The 22,146-nt window shown below is 44.2% G+C and overlaps 1 protein-coding gene across 3 annotated transcripts in view; it reads left to right on the top strand.

The window, feature by feature from the left end:
* Positions 1-22,146, top strand: part of LOC135909421 (follistatin-related protein 5-like) — a 490,536-nt gene that overhangs the window by 453,947 nt on the left and 14,443 nt on the right. For all 3 annotated transcript variants that reach the window (XM_065441374.2, XM_065441372.2, XM_065441373.1), the window contains exons 11-12: positions 1,294-1,553; positions 16,078-16,263. In XM_065441374.2, the coding sequence (XP_065297446.1) occupies positions 1,294-1,553; positions 16,078-16,263 (446 nt within the window). The remainder of the gene's footprint in view (positions 1-1,293; positions 1,554-16,077; positions 16,264-22,146) is intronic.

Below are 22,146 nucleotides of genomic sequence, written 5' to 3'. Positions count from 1 at the left end.
TGAAGTTTTGTATTGGAACTAAGTTGTTGGTGCAGCACTGGGTGAACTAATTTGAATCAAGCGACAGCGTATTATTCTGAAACAAATGAGTATTTTTTGTTTTAACTTGGTGCTAGAAATATAGCACTTAAATGATGTCAACGGTGGTTCGGTAACACGAGAAATGTTTGGGATCATGTGCGAACAAGACCTTCGTGGAACAAGGAACTTAAATACGTAGACGACGTAAATAGGTAATGTCTACGGTGACCGCTTTGCTCTAGTCTTTAATATAGCATCTCTTCGTGCCGAGACATTAGACGTTGCAAGTGAGTTGAAAAGGTGTTTTATTGGTTGAGAACGTGATAATATCGCGTCATACGAACAAATCAGTAGACTGCAGTCGCCAAAAATCAGTAAATAGTGTTACGTGTGAGCATTAGGAATCAGATTGCGACGGTGTTACTACGCGTAACGCCAGCCAGAGTTCAATGCACTGGTCGCGCTCCAACAAAACTGTATACCCCACTGCGGCGGTGACCGAAATCGGCGTGACGCGTTGTCGCGGCACTGCCGCTGTATGCATTGACATTTGCTGAGAGTATGGACGCCTCTACACCATCTGATCTTTCTACTGCAATAATACAGGTCGATCATCATGACTGAAACGGCCATTACAGCGCCTCGTCTCCACTTCGGCCACTGTCACAGTGTCCACTGTCACTCTGTCACGGCCACTGTCGCAGTGTCACAGTCTTTGTTGAAAGACACGTATACGTTTGCTGGGGTTTCTGATACCGCCCCTGTTTTCACGGGCCAAGAGGTACATCGGCGCTCCACGTAGAACCTCTTACGGCACAAAGTGCACGTAAAAGGTTCTGTGGAAAATAATACATTGAAAAGAAGATTTGATCTAACTGCTGGTGTGCTAAACATCAAAATTCCTTGTATGTAATCACGCTTCAAAACCTGGCCTGTAGATTTGACGGATATTTATAACCGTATTAACGTATTAGTTAATAAATTAACTAATTAGTTCACTCACGCAATTATTATGTACGCACTGCAGGATAATGTGCTGTGAAAAAGCGTCCTATATATATATATATATATATATATATATATATATATATTACCCCTTCCACATTTTCGCGATCGCATACCTCGAAACGGGTTTTATCGTGTCCTTAAGAGTTCACAGAGATGTAAAAAAAATCGTATAACAGATGAAGTGTTTTTCCTATCTGCAAGTTTGGGTCCCAGGCCTTGCCAATGAACTGCTTCGCCGTCCTTACACTGTGTGTTCACGCGCAGCGGCCCCGTCCGAGGAGCGCCGGTTCTTCACCTTCCACGACTGGGGTGTGGCAGTGTACGATCCGGACAACTGCCGTCTCTACCACCAGATCCAAAGCGTGGATATCATCCCAGGCACGCAGGAGTACGTGTGTGGCGATCGGGGCGCCAACTGTTCCTGGGGTCGTGCCATCAACGTGGCCGATCGATACGTCTACGTCTCCCAGCCGACCAAGGGCCGCGTGCTGATCATATCGCGCATACAGATGGTCGTCGTCGATGTAAGTGCCCCTCGCATCGTCCGCCGCGATTGAAAAGCGAAATTCACTTTCTGTGGACCGCTTGATAGAACATATCTATACACTACCAACCCCATTTTGGTTTCCCAAATAACACGCCCTGGCTCTATACAAAGAAAAAAAAGAGAGAACTACGAATAACTCCTCGAAACTCTCGAATACTTGTGGAGATTTTGGCTGTGGTAGGTAGATGGACGTCTGTGGTACAATGAGTAACTTTGGGTCACTGTTCTCGCTACTTTGTTTTGCCATTGGCTTTATTGTTTACGTTTTCCGAGGAGACGCTAGTAGGGAAACTTGCGAAGCTCGTTCAATATATTTGATTTACAGATTGTGTGCCAAGATATAATTTCATACTGCTTAGCATTGTGCAGCACGTATTCCTGTTGGTAAACGTTCACAAGCTCCTGTTCCCAATGGACAGCATTTTTTGCTCCTCAATAGGCAAACACGAGAAGAAAAAAATTACTGGCGAAACGCCATCATCTCCACGGAAAGGCTACCCGCCGTGGTTGCTAAGTGACTATGGTGTTGGTCTGCTAAGCACGAGGTCGCGGGATTGAGTTCCGGCCATGACAGTCGCATTTCGATGGGGGCGAATTGCGGAAACAGCCGTGTGCTTAGGTTTAGGTGCACGATAAAGAACCCCAGGTGGTCCAAATTATTCCGGAGTTCCCCATTGCGGCGTGTCGCGTAGTTAGATCGTGGTTTTGGTACGTAAAACCCCGTAATTAAAGTAAATTAATCCACAGAAAGAGGTGAGATTCACATAGTGTATTATTGTGAACGACAAATGTGAAATATATGCGCGTAGTAGATCAAAATGGCCCTCTTTCCAATAGTAGTATACGGCATAAGAAACTTTCGCAGATATTTATAACTTGGAGCACCTTATACATCAAAGGCAGCGAAGCTGTATATTGGAATTCTCACACCTTTCGGAAGTCCTAGGGGTCTGTTTTGCGACTGCCCCAAATCTACCCAAGCTTTGCATAAGTTTCACTATATCCATGGCAATTTCTTCGCTATACCTGACCACTTTTCCTTTAAAACATTTTTAAAAAATGATACGAAACAATCGTATCCATAAGAATAGATACTGTTTCAAAGAGGTTTATTCAGACTATATACACAACGACAACAACAAAAAAAAACGATAGTAAACACAGTAACATTGATGTTGGCCAAAAGGCCTAGAGGCAATACCCGCAAAATATTTGTCGACCTTGACTCATCCTATAGCTGTCCTCGAATGTAGAGCGGGTGAAAACGCGACACGAGAAACAAAAACAAAAATGTGAATTCCTATTATTATTTGTTTTGAAAACACGTATACATTTGACAAGTGAGGGAAAGCGAGGAGCAGGCTGGCAACTGCCACCGGAAGGAGCACAATGCATGCCTACTCTTCAGAAAGGAGGAGACAGAAACATAGAAATGGAAGATAGGAAGGAGGGGATGAAAGAGGAAAGAAAGAGCAAGATGACAACTCTTCCAAAATAAAGCAGAACACACACACAGTACAGGCCACACACAACAGGGCCGTTTACTGCAGGTCACGCTATACTAAAGTATGTTTAAATAGAAGAAATAGTGTCTGAGATCTTGTCATTTGAAAACAGAAATAAGCTACAGACGTGAACATTAGTTAGTTACCTCTAGAAAAGTAAGGAGAGCTTGATGAGCCTGATCCAGCCGAGACGCACAACCACTGGGGTACAAACGTTCATCGAGTGTCGTACACCGCAGGCCAAGGAGTTGATAGTCCCTTACTGGCGACGTGGGCTTCGCAATGAAAAGCGGGACGATGCAATATCAGGTGCTGTAGTGTCTCGCAGGGACTGTATGACATTCACGACGGACTGGCCACACGTCCTTGTCGGTATATACGTTCGCACACATTCACCCAGCCAGCCCTCAGCTTGAGTTGTTGTGCAACTGTACAAGGCAAGCCTCGACCGCGAACACGGGGCGGGAACGTTTTATTTGCAGCGCGCTAGTCTGGATGCTGCTAGAGTATAGGTGGCGGCGAATCAGCAGACGAGGGCCTTCAATCTTGCACAAATTTTCAGAGCAGGCACAGTCATTATATAGGGGCAAGTTGAAGCCAGCCGATCAGCCACTTCATTTCCGGCGAACCCTATGTGTGAAGATATCAACTGGGCAACGATAGATACACCATGTGATGCAATTTTGTTGCCAGAGTCCGTAATGCTGTGGACAATTTAACAATCAATCTGATTACATTACAGTCTGCTAAGGGCAGCGCGGGAGTCCGTAAAGATGGCATTTTTCGATGCGTTAAACTCCTCTTGCGCGTATTTCAACGGAACATTAATCGCTGCTAGCTCCTCACTTGTTGACGAGGCTGAATGGCGCATATGAAATATACGTCGGACATTAGTCGAAGGGCAGAAAAAAGCTGCAGAGGCTCCTTGACCCTCGCTGTGCACAGATGCATCTGTGAATACTCGAAGATAATGTGGAAATATTTCGAACTTGTGTGACTGCGCCAATTGGAATATTGCCAAAACAGGCATATCATAGTTTTTGTCAATGTAAGGAATGTAAGGTAAAAGGTGAATACATGTTTGGAGATATATTTCGGAGGCGGAGGTGTAACTGAAGCAGCATGTTCAGAAATGCCAACAAGATTCATAAATAATGCAATAATGTGCCATCTCTACCATGCGAGAAAACGGGCGGTGAATCTACAATCAAGGGAGCGATTGACCATTCGACGCGGGATGCAGACGCTCAATATGGTAGAGAGCTCTCTCTTCTGCTGGCAGCCTCAGGGTTAACTGATGCGCTTCAGTTAGTAATGCAACAGATTGCGCCTCACGAGGTAATCCAAGCATTAGTCGGAGGGCAACGCAATTATCTCGGTCCCGTTGGGCCGTTAATCTAGGTGACATGCTCAGGACTGGTAACGCATACATCTTGCCTGAAAATACAGATGACTAGTAAACCTTCAGAGCCGTTGTTCGTTCGCAGCCGGCACCTCTAGCAGCCAAGGCGGCCACATACTTAAGGAGGGATTGCAATTTGCGTCGTACAAGTTTAACGGCAGGACGCCAAGTGATGCGATCCTGTACATTTAAGCCCAGATAACTGTGTTGTCGCACCCAACTTATTGGCATCTCGTCAAGATAGTCGGCTTATTGTTCGACGAGTGTGGTGTTGAGCATGATACGCTACTGCAGCCGACTTAGCGGGTGATATCTGCAGGTCAGCTTCACCCAAGTACTCCGAAGTCGCGTTCCGAGCTCTTTGCGAGCTTGCACGAACCAGCAGACCAAGGTGCCAGGGGCTGCTTATCCACAGATAAATATAATATGCATAGATAGCTATGCCCACAGGGAAACAAGGCGTTTCCTTTCTTGAAAACGCCGCGTCCGCTACTTTCCTGTCGAGAATGCTCGGCCATGCTGATAACGCGCGTGCCGTTCGCGACTTTGAACTACCGGGGTCGCAGAGGTAAAGAAAGGAAATGCGGACAAGACAGATGACGATTATCATTGTGTAAAAAGATATGACCCAAAGGGTTCAACTGTTTTTCGAGTGTAGGCGAAACAAGACCATTCCTTCTATTACATTGTTGACATTTCAACTTAGGGATATTCGCCAGTAGGTCTTGAGGTGTCTTGCTGGACGTGCGGTCTTTCAAATTGGGATTACCGCGGACCATTTCCATTGAGCAGAAATTACGCAGTTTCTGCACACTTCGTTACACTCGTCCAATGTACGGTCATGAAAACTTTTATCAATTTTCCGCAATGCTTGGTACGTTACACCGTCTTCACTGGAGCTGTGCGGCCTCGGAGACGATGGGTGTGTATCGCAGCTCCTCAAGAGTGAAGTCTGCCTCGTCCAGCTTGTAGGCTGGACCATAGGAAGCAGTTAAGGTACTCTGACTTGTCAACGAAGGAAGGTAGCCATTTGTGGTGTCACTGGACATAGGAGAGGGGAAAAGGTCTGCAAATGACTTCGTTAAAACTTTTGGTGACTGGTCAATCACTATGCACAATGCAGCCGTAAGATTCTTGAAGATTTCTGGAGTGTCGAAAGCCTTCAGTATGCGCCATACACTTCCAAAACCAGTTTCAGGATGTACCAAACTACTTAAGCTCTTGCCACGAAACTGTTTTGTATGCTGCTGTATGGCTGCATCAGGGCGGTTAAACAGAGTCCAGTTGGTGCGTCGTTTAGAGCGCTGTGCCCGCGTATAAGCGTGGCGTCGACATGCGTGGAGCCGCAAAAGCTAATTAACGGCTAAAATTCGAGTGACGTACGCGCAGGGATACTTTTATTTTGTAACCACCGCTAATCACGTCGGGGTCTCCAGCGCAGGCTGCTTTGCAGGTTGTCCTTTGATTAAGATTTGATGCTGACCACGCCGCATGCCGGGCTTCACCGACGAAGATTTTACTGTAGCCACACGAACCCCGTGCGGAGCTCCCCTTAATAGCCTCGCTGCTTTAACCTAACTATGGTTGGCCTTGCTGAAATTTTACCCAAGACAGTTCACATATCCATGTACGCTGACGATATTTGTAATTGGTCTTATGCGGTGACTGGTCTTCAAGTGCGCTCAAGGATTCAGCGGGCAGTCACCCTAACTTGTTCAAATAAGCCCTTAGTGTATCCATCAAAAAGTGCGCGTTAATTGCGCTTACGGGCAAACCCATGACACCGTACCCTCTTTCTCTCCATGGCCAGGCTATCACATGCCAGGAGTCTCATCGCTTTTTAGGTGTGATTATTGACTGGGCTTTTCATGGAGCCTCTACTACACCTTCCTACAAGGACACTAATTTGGATTATACCTATAATGAAGCTCCTGTGCGGAAAAACCTTGGACACGTCGGACACGTCGAAAGTTTGCAAGGCCAGGCTCTACGCATTCGTCTTAGACTACCACGATGCGCCTCAACTAATGCAACAAACATTATTGCTAGAGAATACTTGATGCCGACATACATCACAGTTGACAACCGGGGAGTACGCATTCGACATCTTTGTGGTGTACCCAGTCACTATATTGCGGCTTTGTCGGCGCAAAGACCTGAACCAACATTTCAAAACTTCTTGGAATACATGAAGGCTGCCTTCCGTCGGGCTTCACACCAGCAGCAAGATCACTGTTATCCCGGTGGTGCCTACGACAGCCACAAGTACGCCTCACAATTCCGGGATTTGCGAAGAAGACCCCTCATTCCACAGTAGCTCTACGAAAGTTGACATCGTTATTACTGGACGAAGCATACGAAGCAAGAACGCAAATTTACACTGATGGCTCTATCTTTGCCACCAGCTCCACAGGCGCTGTTGTTATCCCGGCTTTACAAGTCACAATCAAGTTCAAAGTGTCCCACATGACTACCTTTACGGCAACAGAACTTGCTGCCCTACGTACTGCTGTTAATTCTATCGCACAAGCAAAACCTCGAAAGGAGGTCGTTTTTTCTGTGACTCGAGGGCAGCCCTTTATAGTCTGCAGTCAGCCCTACGACGCCATAGCCATGTACAACTGGTGTCTCAGATAGATAAGTTTTCCATCAAAGCCTCATAAACGGACATGACGCCATCTTTGAGTGGCTTCCGGGGCACTGTGGCATCGTCGGTAATGATCTTGCTGATGATGCCACCCGATCTACCCATAAAGAAACCCTCACAGTTCCTATATCATTGTCAAGGACAGACGCTGCGAGAGGTCTTCGGTTACTTGCTTAAACCAAGAATCAGAAGTTCGTGGAACACCCCGATTGTCTCGAACTGTCGTCTCCACCGGCTGGATTATACATTTGAGCTGTAGATTACATCGCACTTCTCCTGCTGTAATGCAACTTTACTATACTGCCTGTGGTTAGGGATGGCTTTCACGAAGTCTACTTATTCCTTATTGGAATCTCAGACACAGCTACCTGTGACTCATGCAACTGTGAACAAACGATGGAACACGTGTTGGGTTTTGTGATCTTTATGACATTGAACGTGACGTCCTTCTGAGTATGATAAACCGATTACAAAGCAGACAATATTCAGAGACAAATATTCTTGGACCATGGCCCCACATGTCGCAGGCTTATAAGCCTGCGACATGTGGGGCCACATGTGGGACAACTGTAGCAATTCCCGTGTCACTTTGTATACAAAGTGACACGGGAATTGCTACAGTTCATGAAATCGACTGGCCTCAGTGACCAATTGTAGGCGTGAAGCGATGGACAACCACACGTGTTCGCACTGAAACTACCTTCTTGCCTCCCTCTACTTTCTTTTCATCCGTGAGACCTCTTACCCGCTTATAGGGTAGCGAACCGGGACGTGTGTCTGGTTGACCTCCCTACCTTTCCATGCTTTTTCTCCCCCTCTCCTTCAGCTGCTATTGTCAGGGTTTCATGCTGGACCTCTCGCGACCTCAAAACAAAACTGCAACGGGCGGTTGTCATGTCGGACCCAAGCCCTGTAAGTCTGTTTAGCCAGATTGATACAATATGAACTCGTAGTATCCGCTTCATTTTATTTTACAACTGCTCATGTTTAACTAGTGTATCACACAAAATGAACAGTACTAAATCTCTTTTTTTAAAGTTAAAAGCCTGTTCCAATTCATAAGGCGCAGCGTCAAAATCATCACCTAAAGAAACAGCTATTCTCAGATAATCCGTACTCTTATCGTCTCGCACCAATCACAAAAAATAATCAGTTTTTTTTTGTCATAAAATATTTTTTCTAATTTGTCACACAAAACGTGCAACGAATGGATACCCCTGCCTGCGAACACCACGCCAATCACTTATACAAATGCATTAAAAGCTTAACTTGAGAAGTACTTTTTGCCCTGATCTTTCTTATGAATTCCACGGGTTTTCCGACCCAACTTCCTGCTGCAGCCCGTTATGGGCCCCGAAGGTATTACGATTGCCAACGCAGGACTTGCATTTGCGAAAAAGTTAAAGCAAACTTATTATAATCTAAATATCACTACGAAGAAACTTCGAAGCGAAAAGGTGCAACGTGCGCTCTGTCAGAGCTCTCTAGGGCGGCTGACCGCACACGCACGCAGCACTTCCACTCATGCCGAGAAACACTTCACGGCCTCTCGAAGATGTAATCATAACAGGAGCGACGGGCCTCTCTTCGTCACTCAACACGAGGGCAAAGTTAACTTTCTCAAAGAAACCGCCGTCTCGTTCACCGCTCTTTGTTCCGAAAGTCAAAGCGTGAAGTTTCACTTTCTCGCAGGAAGGGGTATCGAGTGCACTGCCCCTATGCGGGTTCGGACAAATAGAAATGCAACTGAAGGTATCGGCACACTATGCACACCCCATAGGTGGAGCATCCTAAACTGTTCATGTTTAACTAAAACTTCCAACACGCGGTTCTCTGTCGTATTTTCTTATTTATTTTTTTGGAGATGATGGGGTGGAGTATATTGTGGATATGTCACTAATTTCATGGGTAAGTGATAGCGACGTGCCCGTTAGACAATAATCGTTAGGTAGCCTACAGAAGCGAAAAAACACGCTATTTAAAGCTGAGATGTTACAAGCGTTAAGATGCCCTCGTATGTATGCAATATGCATGTAACCTTTTATCTCAGAATAAATTTGAAAACAGCAAGCCCTGGCAGATTTCAGTGTAAGAGTTCAAATATTTGGCATCTTGATTAATCACCGTGATCATCGTCGTCATCGTCATCATTGTCGTGACTGGTAGGTCATTATGCTCATCACTGGAGCTCCGACACAAATTTAGCGCCGGGGCCCCAATATTTCTTAATCCGGCAGTACTTGTAGCTAGTAAACTTGAAGGGCAAATGAAAAAAACAGTAATGACAGCTTCAGGTTCATTTGTTATGGAATACCAACTAGCCCCCTCTCAAGCCTTGCTTAGTATCCCTCTTGTATGTTGATTGTCGTTTTCGAGGTGTACATCTTAAGAGGAGTCGTTCCTGACTCTGCCATCCATCTAGCGGGCTGAGAATCCCAATTTCACTATGACACCGATAATCCCAACAGCCTCTTAGGATGAATTTGACCGCTTAGAGGGCCACAAAGTGAAAATAGTTAATGAGCAGCGCATAATGGCGTTCAAGTGAACACTAATATTGAGCATTATTTTTGTGAACGTTTCTTCGTTCGGTTATATGAGTGGGACTGCTAGGCCGTGCGAAGAGGCGCATTGCAGTGGAAATGCCTAGCCAAGTCATTGTCTCGGGACTTACTGAGTGTCTTTTTCTTCTATCTCTCTCTTTCTTGGTTGTTGAAGGCATTAACTCCAAACTTACGTCTAGTAAGGAACAATGATTCACCAAGTGCGAATCATGATGGCTTTCATAAATGAACACGAACCGCTAGCAAGGTTATGTTTACCAGCATTCCCTTTATCTTACCAGACATCTGACTTGCACTACGGGAGTAAACATATTTTGAAGCAACTGCCTGCAGTGAAAAAGTTGCGTTTGTAGCAGCAGCTGGGTCATGACACCTGAAACTGCCGGAAATCCAGCGCAAGGTGCACAATGACCACGTCTACTGCGCTGTGCCGACAATCTCGGAGGTCATGGCTGGCCAGACTCGTCTTTACTATGCCTCGGAAGATGGCGTCCCAGGCCTGCGCGGTGTAGTGTTCCTGTATATGCTCCCGCAAGGTGTAGAGTTTGTACGCAGATCTTTTGAGGCAACTTTTGGGGCTTAAACCCAAACGCAGTTTGCGTCTCGCGCATGCGCAGTGGCTTCGACGCTATTTCTTTGGGGCCCGAAAACGTTTGGGGCCCCTATTCTAAAGCTCTCTACTGGCGTTAGATATTAAATTGGATATTAAAAAAAGTTGCAAAAACACTCCATTGGGGAGGAAGCCGGCTATCGAACAATATCGAACAGGGAAAAGTGAAATCTACAGGAAAAAAGCTTTCTATAGTGGTATTGTTTAAGTAAAATTTCTGAATCCAATGAAATACAAATATTTAGGAAAACCGGCCTTCGAATATTTTCAGTTCAGTTCAGTGTATTTCCAACAAAAGGCCGGGGAAATTAATCGAATACAGAACACATATATATATATATATATATATATATATATATATATATATATATATATATATATATATATATATATATATATATATATATGTGTGTGTGTGTGTGTGTGTGTGTGTGCAGGAAAGAGACGATGAACCTTTTGGAAGACGTATTTACTTGACGTTTTCGGCTGGTCCACCAGCCGAAAACTCTAAGTAAATACGTATTCCAAAGGGTTCGTCGTCTTTATACATTGTAGCGCATTGTAGCGTTGTTTTGACATATTTGTCGCGCCTTTTACGTACAATTTTTTTTTTGCCTTTATATTGTTACTGCCAATTGTATGGGTACCGGGTCCTCATCAGGCCTTACCGCCTGTTGTCCCGGTCCCCTCTTTTCCTTGAAAAGAAGAATAAACTTCACTTCACACACATACACACACACACACACGCACATATATAAATATATGTATATATATATATATATATATATATATATATATATATATATATATATATATATATATATATATATATAAACGAGAAGAAAGGGGGTTAACCGAGGGACCCGATATTTATTAGTCATATAATGAGAAGCCAACAAACACTGACACCAAGTACAACATAGTGGAAATTGCATGTGCTTTATAAATGAAATAAAGTAATGATAAATTAATGGAAATTAAAGTGGATGAAAAAACAACTTGCCGCAGGTGGGAACCGAACCCACAACCTTCGCATGTCGCGTGCGATGCTCTACCAATTGAGCTACCGCGGCGGCGTTTCCCCATCCACTTTCTTGGGTATTTATGTGTACTAGTAGAACCCTGGGAGTGTTAGCCAGCGCCCCCACTCACAGACCTAGGCGGCGGACGTGGAACGTCTTTTTTGCCGCAGGCGTCACGAGAACGTGATCTTTTCGGGTGAAGGCAACTGGTCAATAAACCCACATATGCTACCTGAAGGCATCAATGTTGCCGGATTCGAGACCCTCGTTAAGTAATAAACGAGAAGAAAGGGGGTTAACCGAGGGACCCGATATTTATTAGTCATATAATGAGAAGCCAACAAACACTGACACCACCTTCAGGTAGCATATGTGGGTTTATTGACCAGTTGCCTTCACCCGAAAAGATCACGTTCTCGTGACGCCTGCGGCAAAAAAGACGTTCCACGTCCGCCGCCTAGGTCTGTGAGTGGGGGCGCTGGCTAACACTCCCAGGGTTCTACTAGTACACATAAATACCCAAGAAAGTGGATGGGGAAACGCCGCCGCGGTAGCTCAATTGGTAGAGCATCGCACGCGACATGCGAAGGTTGTGGGTTGGGTTCCCACCTGCGGCAAGTTTTTTTCATCCACTTTAATTTCCATTAATTTATCATTACTTTATTTCATTTATAAAGCACATGCAATTTCCACTATGTTGTACTTGGTGTCAGTGTTTGATGGCTTCTCATTATATGACACTATATATATATATATATATATATATATATATATAGGCATGTAATGCCGTGTACAGCAGGACGTACACTCAACTGGGGAGCTCGTAAAAGTTACGCAATTTTACGTTACGCAAGTTACGCGCACCACGGCAGTAATCATGAAAGAAAAGAACAGCACACCGACACATGCGCCTAGAGTCTTGCATTCCTTCACGGAGATCAATGCAATACTACAGCACTGCATGTTGGCTGCAAGAGATGCGGCCGGGATGGACATTAGCCAACTAAAAATTGCTTTACGTAAATCGAGACAAATGCATTGAGTGCCTGAAGGAGAGACGCCCTTATTGAATGACAGGAAGCTGTTGTGCAAAAAGTGACTGATCCATACATTACACGAGAAACTGGTGCCCCTGTCCAGCAGAAGTGTTAAAACAGTACCGGCTTGCTTCGTTCTTTCTCCCCCGAGACTCCAATATTTTTGTTATCCCTTATATCGTACCAGAATCAAATATATCGACGATTCCGAATAGTGAATTCTGGAATCTAATACGAATCGAATGGCAAATTCTATTCGATTAATATTCGAAATATCGAATGATCGCACACCCCTAGTCTGATGATAATTAAAAGGACAGTGCGAACGCCGCGATATGTTAGAAGCTAGATCAGGGTGTTTGGGAACGTGGGGTGAGATGAAGACGACTCGTGCATAGCGTGTGGAAATCGTGCGTAAAGCGTTGAAAATATTCTTTAGAATGTGCGAGGCAATAGATTTCAAGGGCAATGTCTACAGGGGAAACATAAATTAAACTAGCTGTGGAGATTAGTAAAAGATGGTGGGAAGGTACGTAGTACTAAAGGAAGATGAAATACGCAATCAACCAATCTTTCAACTGTGAATACAGTGTATAACAATATTTAAAGATTTAAATGCACAAGAAAGCTTTTAAGAACGAGCTTGGCGGCATGCTTCACCGCCGCGTTTCAAAGGCGATGCTCATATCATCATTACCCCCCCCCTCCACCCTCATCATTATCATCATCGCCATCATGTACAGTTACTGTATAGGCTTTTTTGCATAGTACTGGGGACGAGGACATACCGTGGCGCCGCCTGACGCCAACGCTGAGTGACGTGTGAAGCTAAAGCCCGGGCGTCTCCTTAAGCGCCGTCACGTGCTTCGTTTTTCGTGGTACAGCCGCCCAATTTCGGTTCGTTGTAGTTTTACGCAACAGCGTTCGTTGTTTGTTCCAATTTTTAAGGTTTTATACTCTGTATGAAAAAAACTCAGTGCCCGTCCACTCTGTGAAGAAGGATGACCAGCGAAGCTGTGTATATGGGCCCCCTTAACGCCTGCTTCACCTCTGCCGCGGATCGGCCCGGCATTGCACTATCTTCAGGATCGGGCCACGTGTGGGAGTTTTTTGCTTACCACAGCGACACGAAAATTTCCTTGGACGGTAGAGGTATACAGTTTCGCTATAAAATGTCCGAAGTTTCTTAGTGTTAATCTGAGCCAGATTTTGCTCTGCCTACTATCGCAGAAATAGAAAGCATGGTAGCTTCTACAGAAGCTCTACAGTCGTTAAACCCTGGTGGCAGATTTCAAAGCGCGCCTATTGATGTGCGAAATAACAAGTTCCATTCGCAAGTTCAACAGTCGAACACGTAAAGCCAGATATACGCGACTAATGCAGCGAGGTATGCGCGTGGCACAACGACATGCCGTAGATCTACGGCCTTCAGTTATTCTGAACACACGAAGGAATCTTGCCCTAAATGTTCGGTATTGATCGGTATGTTTTATTTTATTAATTTTTCTACTTTCTCGCGAACAATGTGCGCACTCGCCTGAATCGCATCTTTAGGTTCAGTCAGATTGTTATCTTTGACCGTCTGCGTGTCATGAAATGCGGCTCCATTATCTGCATAACTCTATGCGGCAACTATATTTCCCTCACTTACCAGCAATCTTGTTAGTAAGCAATCTCTGAAGCATATTTTTTTTTCTTCAAAGTTTTACCGCCAATATAATGTAAGGCCTTCGGGATCAGCACGCGCCTTTGTTAGCCTGCATAAGAAGCATATTGTGTCGCTTAATCGTGTATCTTTCGCCTTCACCCCAGTACGCGATAACACAGACGAGGAACCTTGCTGTAATATTCGATTTTAAGCGTCGCTGACGCCCGAATGGAACAAAATAAATAAAACAAAAAAAGCGTGAAACTACGAAGTGAGTTGGGCGCTATTTTTATTTCGTGCTGTGAAGTTCACTTAATTGTATCTCCTCATTGAATTATGTAGTAGTCAAGGCTGTATTTATTTGCACTTCGAATGGAAAAACAAGTAATTTTTTTTTCGCTACCGCACATGTTATGAGAAACTGTAACCTAGTTGTGTCTTGAATGCTAAACAATCTTTGAAAATAAGTTTACTGATATCAATATTTCGAGGAGGAATGTTTAACCCGTTGAGGCTGCCTAAAAGAGTTTCTGACCAGTTTACTTTTGCATAGACTAGTCCTTGTTTGCTACGTTCTAAATGAACGATCGAGCCAAAACAATAAAAAATCCCGGCCTTTACTGAATGTATTCCCTGATAAGCGCACTAAATAGCACTTAGTAGCCTCCGAGCACCCTTTATTTCGTGTGTGTGTTTTAATAGGGCAGTCAGTACTGTTCAACGACAATGGACAATGGGCGAAGCGATGTCACGGGATACAACTTTTCATGTAAGAACGATTGCTGCGCCGGCGATACCAGTGGCGGCCCTCGCGCCCACTGCAGGGCTGCCCTGACGAAGACAAGACCCTTGTCGAAACATTGGTTCCAGCGACATTCCTTGCTTTAGCTCCGTTGATCACTTCAATGGCAGGGAAGGATTTGCAACACGGCGTTGGTACCTCTATAGGCCTATCTAAAGGTGATGTCACCGCACCTTAATGCTACATGACTGAACTTTTTTTTTCAGTTTTCTTCACTTTTCTTAAATGTGTATGAGCTTCTTTTATTTTAGAGTTGGAGCTTATTACATCACCCGTCAGAACATTCTTCCCTAGTAAACAAAATCATGCTCCTCATAAGCCTGTGGCCGCAGCGGCGCCGCGAAAACAATACGTCATGTTCTGTGCCAGTGCCCGCAGTACAGTGTACACAAACGATTGCTCTCTGTAGTGCTTAACCAGTTGGACGACCAGCCTCTGTCGGAATGATTGCTACAGCACCGACGGGACTTAACATCGCATCAGGATGCCGTGCAAGCGCTACATCCTCCAGCCCGTGGGGACGAAGACGAAACTTGTCGAAACGATGCCTCTGGGCAGGCGATTTCCTTGTTGTCCCACTGTTAATGACAGAGCATTCAGATCAGTCATTCCCCGATTACCTTGCTCGAGCGTTACTTTTTCTTATTCCGATATACCGCTCTCCCAAAATTCTACATGGTATATGAAGACTTCAGACCCTGCTAGGAGTTGCCAGGGAAGCAAGCTTGCACTGTTGCGTTTTAGCTGGAAGACAGAGCAAAACCATTCATGAAACGTATCTTATGGGTCACGAGCGTTTTCCAAACGACAAGTCGTAACAAATACGCGTGAAAGTCATGTTAAAGTGCCAGTGACACTAGCCTCAACAGTCGCTGTGATTAAAAGTTACAACAAACTCTTTAGCAGCCTTTGGTCAAATACTTTTCTTGTGTAGAAATAAACGGCAGATGAATAATATTGTAGTTGCTCGTAACTAGAGTAGTTAAACAAAACGGCTTTTATAAGTCATATTTGAAAGCAACGCTAAACATTTTTTCTTTATATTTTGGTCTGTATCGTTATCCCTCCACTATTATTTCTCTCTTTTTTTTCCCTTCCACTTCCCTCAATGCAGGGTAGCAAACCAGAATCTCTTCTGCTTAACCTCCTTGCCTTTCCCGACCCTTCTTTTTCACTCTCTCTTGGTCTTTATACTTAGGATTAAGAAAATAGGCTTCCTTTTGGATATAGGAGATTTGCAGACAACCACTTGGTTATCATGCAGGTGGTGGTGACGGACAAGTTCCCCGTGGACCTTCACTACGTGCCACACCTGGACCAGGTGTGGGTTCTTTGCTGGCGAGGCCCCGTGGACCGTGGCACCAAGACCATCCAGATCATTCGCGACGCCAGCCAGAAGAAGAAGCATCACACCGTGCACCCAGAGCCAGTCGATGGACATTTTGACCTGGTAATGAGCACCACGCAGTGCTGTGTGTGTGCTGAAATGCAGGCAGCGTACAGTGTCACAGGTTCACAGAAGGTTATAGTTCAGAGCCCATATTCACACACACAAAAAAGCGCTTACGCTAAATCTGTCCATAAGAGCAAATGCCAGCCAATCAGCATATTGACCATATTATTAGGGAATGCGACCTGCACTTAGGAATGAAAAGCTTTGTGAATTCAGCCCTAAATGCACAATGACAACGGCCTCTGTGTCTCTGTGTGTACGTGTGCGTTGAGAGAGATAGAAAGGGCGATGTCTTGCATTTCAATGTCATGCTGCATTTCCAAAACGGTTTTCTTACAATTATATTCACCAACTCGCATCGACCTGAACTTCCTTCGTCGACTTCGCAAATACATTTCTCCATCTTTGAGAACAAGTGCAGCAACATACGTCTCTACCGCCAAGCAGAGCCTCCCGATTATTATTATTATTATTATTATTATTATTATTATTATTATTATTATTATTATTATTATTATTATTATTATTATTATTATTATTATTATCCCCTTAGAAATGCGGTCACGACAGATAGTCACCTCGCCTGCTTGAGCTAATCAGAAATCTACAGATATTTATCACTGTAGTATCTTGCCTATGTCCCATTAGTTTTTGTGTCTTTCTTAAAAACTTTTATATCTATCTTGTATAGTTACTTATGCCCGTAACAGATCCGGTCCTATCAATTTCTTCTCTGCTTTTCTTCCACCAATATTCTAAACGTCTCTTGCGCTGCCGGAAGGTGTATGTTACCTACGGGTCTCACTGGGTGAATCACTTCGCATTCCATTGGGATGTGCTGAGTGGTCTCCGGATTTTCGCTGCAGCGTACACATGCCTCATCTAGTAGCGGATATTTGCTCCGTTATGTCTTTTGTCCTTAGGCAAGCAGCTCGAGCCTCAAATAGCAAGGCACTTCCCTTCGTGTTATCATACAGCGTTTCGGTTCTAATTTCTTTCTTCAGATTCTCGTGAATCTCCATGATAGTTTTTGTTTCCATTCTTTGCATCCAATTCACTGTCTCTGTTTCTCTCACTTTCTTTCTGATAACTCCTGGTTGTCTATTTACACTTGCAATTACCCTGTACATGGTTGACAACTTTCTTGACCTCTTCCTCCATTCTGTGTCCACGCTTTTCAGGTACGGATACTTGCGCATTTTAACCGTCCATTTATTTTGATCCATGTTCCTTAGTCTTTGTTCAGAACTAATGTTCCTCTGCGCTTCGGTGACTTCAAACAAGGCCCAAACCATGTCACCCCGGACTACCTCATTCAGGGCTTTGCTGCGGGCGCCGAAAGCCATGCCGGCCTACTTATCTTTGGTTAACTTCCAGCCCCAACAAGATATCGGATTTTAAGCACAGAATGACATTCGTGAACGTTAGCGTTGGCCCCATTACTCCTTTCCAGATTCCACGCGCCACCTCATATTTATTATGGCTTCAAAGTGCTCTAACTTTCATTACTGCGGCATTCCGCTTCCGCTTTGCTTTTAGATTATCTTGGTCGGTGCTTGAGTAAGTCTCCTTCGTTTATGTATACACCGATGTATTTATATTGCTTGACTATGGGTATGACTTGCTGCTGAATTGACACCACGTAATTATTCGTCACTTCATTGATGATCATAACTCCCGATTTCTATGTGCTACACTTAAGGCCTAGATTTGTCGATGCGTTGTCACACGTGTTCGAAGTGTCTGTAAATATCTTGCGTTGTACGCTAGTAGCACTATGTCGTCCGCATACGTCAGTCCGGGTACCTTCTGTTGCACAATTTGACCATTACGCATACATGATGAACCAGACCTTAAGCCACTGTTTTCTAGTCGTCTTTCTATGTCCTTAACGTAAAGTGTGAACAACAATCGAGACAGAGGACATCCTTGCTTCAGTCCTTGGTGAATTTCCATCCCTTCATTACATTTTCGGCCTTCCCGTACAACTTGTACCAGGTTTTCTCTATATATCTCCCTCAGCAGCTCCCCGTAACCATCATCTATGCTTTCGTGCTTGAGAATATCCCATAACAGAATTCCCTTTCTACGTTCTCGTAGGATGGATGGATGCTATGAGCGTCCCTTTTGGAACGGGGTGGTCGGTTGCACCACCAAGCTCTTGTTATTATATTGCCTAATGTCCTACCCATGTTAAAACAGAAAAAAGAAGAAAAGGGGGAAAAACACGATGAGTTCTCATAACCAAACTTTCTGAACCCCCATTGTGAACTTTGTTTTTGTATGCCTCCATTGTTTGTCGTTTCCTAACTTTTATTCCACCAATCTTGCAATCGCCCCTTACTAGTCTCTACTGCTGACATGTTTACTTTCCCCCTGCTCTCGCTGAACCCAAGGGCTTCAAGGTGGCCAGAGATGCATAAATCGACCACTGGACAGACGTCTTCACATTCTGATAAAACATGCACCATCGTTTCCCTAGCTTTACCGCAGTAAGCACATGCTTGTTCTTCCTTCTTATATCTCGCTTTATAAGTGCACGTTCTAAGGCATCCCGATCTCGCTTCGAAAAGTAATAAGCTTCCCTTTGAGTTATCATAAATTGTTTCTTTTTTATTTCGTTTTTTACTCTTAAATAGTTACTCATGGCATGTTTTTTTTTTTTTTCATTGCCGCCACCCATGAGATTATCTCAGCCTCTCTGTCTTTCCGCTTGACGTTCTTTGTTGCCATGTTGCCCACCATACAGGTCGCATACTTGCTGGTAAGCTTCCTAGTTCTTTTCCTCCACTGTGAATCAATGTTTTTCCTGTACAAATACCGAAAACTCTGCCGGTCCATTTACGTTCTTCCATATTCCCCTCAGCCATTCTTTATCATCAATTTTACTGCGAGCCAAAAGTAAGCCCTGGAATCATTACCCCTTTCCACACACCCCGGAGCACCTCGTACCTTTTTCATCCCCATAGCACTCTGTGTTTCATTATGGCCACATTTCTCTTTCCCTTTGCTGTTATTGTTTTTTCCTGTGTTTCCATATATCTATTGCCTTCGTTTATCCATATACCAAGGTATCTATATTCTTTTACCCGATGTATTTCCTGGCCATGAATAAACACTGTATGTTCACTGTTTTCATTGAATCTTATAACACCTTATATTTAACGCTAAATTTCAGACTTAAATTCTCGCCTTTCTGTCCACAGATATTAGCCAGGCTTTGCATATTACTTTTCTTGTTAGCTAGCAGCACAATATCGCTCGCATAAAACAAACCTGGAAGCTGCTGCTCTACTACTCTACCCGCCTCTATGTATTAGAGATTAAAGCCAATATTACTTTCCTATAGCAGCCTTTCTATCCTTACCATGTACATCATAAACAGTAGTGGGGATAAAGGGCACCCCTGCCTCAACCCGTTGTTGATATCAACTTTCTCCTTGCTCTTCATCCCTTCCCATTCAACGCAAATGGTATTTTCTAGGTAAATATCTCTCAAAAGATGTATACTATCGCCGCCCAAGCTTTTCTCTTCCAGACTATCCCACAAAATGTTGCGGTCTACGTTGTCATACGCGTCTGTAATGTCTGAAAAGGTCACATATAACGATCTCCTTTCTACTCGGGATAATTAAACACACTGAGTAAGACCAAATAAGTTATCACCCAGACGTTTGCCTATTCTGAATTGTTTCTGAAGTTCTCCCAAAATGCCATTATTCTCTGCCCATGCTTGCAGTTTTATTTTAACTGCCTGCATTGCTAACCTGTATATTAACGATGGAATGCTCAATGGTCTATATGAATGAATTCTATCTTTCTCCCCCTTACCTTTATAAATTAAGTTCATTCTACTTTGTCGCCAACTGTCTGCTATTCGTCTATCTCTTAAACCTTTTTCTACTGCTTTCAACAAAGCTTCCTTACTCTTTGGTTCTAGTTCATTATCAGCCTAACGGGAACCTCGTCTAGCCCTGTGGCTGTGCGCTTAGGAATTTTCTCTTCGGCTTTCTTCCAGTTGAAATTGGTCAGCACCAGCTCCTTTTCCACCTGGGTCTCTTTCATGCTCTTTGTTTCTTCAAATACAACCTCGTCATTGCCTTGGAGAAATTCGGCTGTTATTTTTCAGATGTAATTAATTGCCGCGTCCCCTTACAGTTTGCTTCCATCTTCGTGTAGGATATGTTTTTGTATTGTTCCAGACTTCCTGCCTAATATTTTCATGTGGTTCCAAAATATTCTAGATGCGGCCTTCTTTTTCTCACGTATTTCTCACAACCAACGTTCACTTTCACCTTTTATCTTTGCTTGAAGCAGTTATTTGAACCATAAATTTTTTTCGCAGTATATTTTTCATTTGCTGGCCACTTCATCCTGCGGCAAGTGCGCTTTTTTTTGCCTGCCTGTGCTCTCCGGAGGCTTTCTGTTGTTCGGCGATCGCTTCTCGCATCTCCCTGTTCCACCAACGTTTCGGTTTCTTTTTTCCTTTCCAACGAGCATGTTGCTTCTCTTTCGGTATTTCTGTCGTTATTACACTAGAAGCTCACTATATTCCCACTCTTTGGTTGGCCATTTACCAAGTACTTCCTCGACTCTTGTGACTATATTTGTTATATGTTCAGTGTTCAAATTTGGACTGGCCATGTTGTGCTCCTTGCTCTCTTTGCCAACTACATATCCCATTTTCAAAATGATGCGTTTATGGTCACTCCCTATGCTGCTATACCCTTCCTCGTCAATTGCCATTTCTCTCAACTTATCATGAATTCCTTCTACCATAAGACAGTAATGAATGGTTGATTGCCGGTTGCCCATTTCTCACGTGGTCAGCCCGTCACACGTAGGCCCTGTGTTCACGATAATGGAGGTTATGTTGCTCACAAAGATCTAGCATTGGCTTCCAGTTGTTGTCGGTATAGCCATCTAGAACCTGTATGTGGGTATCCGTGTCACCTAATAGGATAATTTCGGCACCATTCCGGAAACCGTTAATACCGGCACCTAGACATTGCACTAACTGTTGATTCTTCTCTCTGCAATTACTTCCGGTCCATAAATATGTTACGGCCAGCGAAGTTTTCTTTCCAGTCATTGTACATGATAACCAGAGTAGCGCCGCCTATCGACTGAAGCAGTCACTGAGGTTCGGGGGCACCCCTCGACGGTTCGGTAGTTGTAATTAATCATGCCCTTTCAGGACCTGCTACATGGCATCTGTCCATCGATCTTTCTGCCAAGCGGCTTCTTATTGTAAAAATCGCCGAGTAACCTCCTAGAATCTGAGTGGCTACTTAGGTGGTGGAGAGGCGCTGTACCTCACTCAGTGGAATAGAGGAAAAGTTTCCACTCCGGGCCATTTGTAGATACTAGAGTTATATTGTTCCGAAAAACGGTGTAAACGTGGTAGGGGTTATCAAACACTGGGATGGGACTAGTTGGTACTATTTCACGCTCCAGGTCAGACCAGACGCAAAGAGCCGACGAATGTAAGAATTTTCCAGTACTGGCACTCAATTCACAAAACTTGTTGTTGGTGAGGGCTTTTCGCCATTGGCCGGTCACCTTGACTAACGATATGTCCAACATCGCGATTGGCTGTCATCGGCTCTTAGTACTGCTTTAGCGTAAGAACATTTCCTTAAGTGCGGGCCCCATTTCTTCGTGTTTGGATTTCTACTATACGGTGGTGTGAAAAACCGGCCGAAATCCCACGTTTGAACTCCTGAAGGAACTCTCCGTGACGCCACAGCTCTGGGATCGTTTGACAGATATTACAGTTCGTTGTTGATTATTGGAGCGATATTGTTGAAAGAAAATTAATCAAGGAGTTTCAGCAGACTTTTTCGTGCACTGGCCGAGGGCTGAGTAAGACGACTTCAG

The sequence above is a fragment of the Dermacentor albipictus genome, chromosome 1 (genome assembly GCF_038994185.2).
Source record: "Dermacentor albipictus isolate Rhodes 1998 colony chromosome 1, USDA_Dalb.pri_finalv2, whole genome shotgun sequence".
Classification (NCBI taxonomy): domain Eukaryota; kingdom Metazoa; phylum Arthropoda; class Arachnida; order Ixodida; family Ixodidae; genus Dermacentor; species Dermacentor albipictus.
Note: the sequence above shows the minus strand (reverse complement) of the source record. Positions and strands in the feature narration are given on the sequence as shown.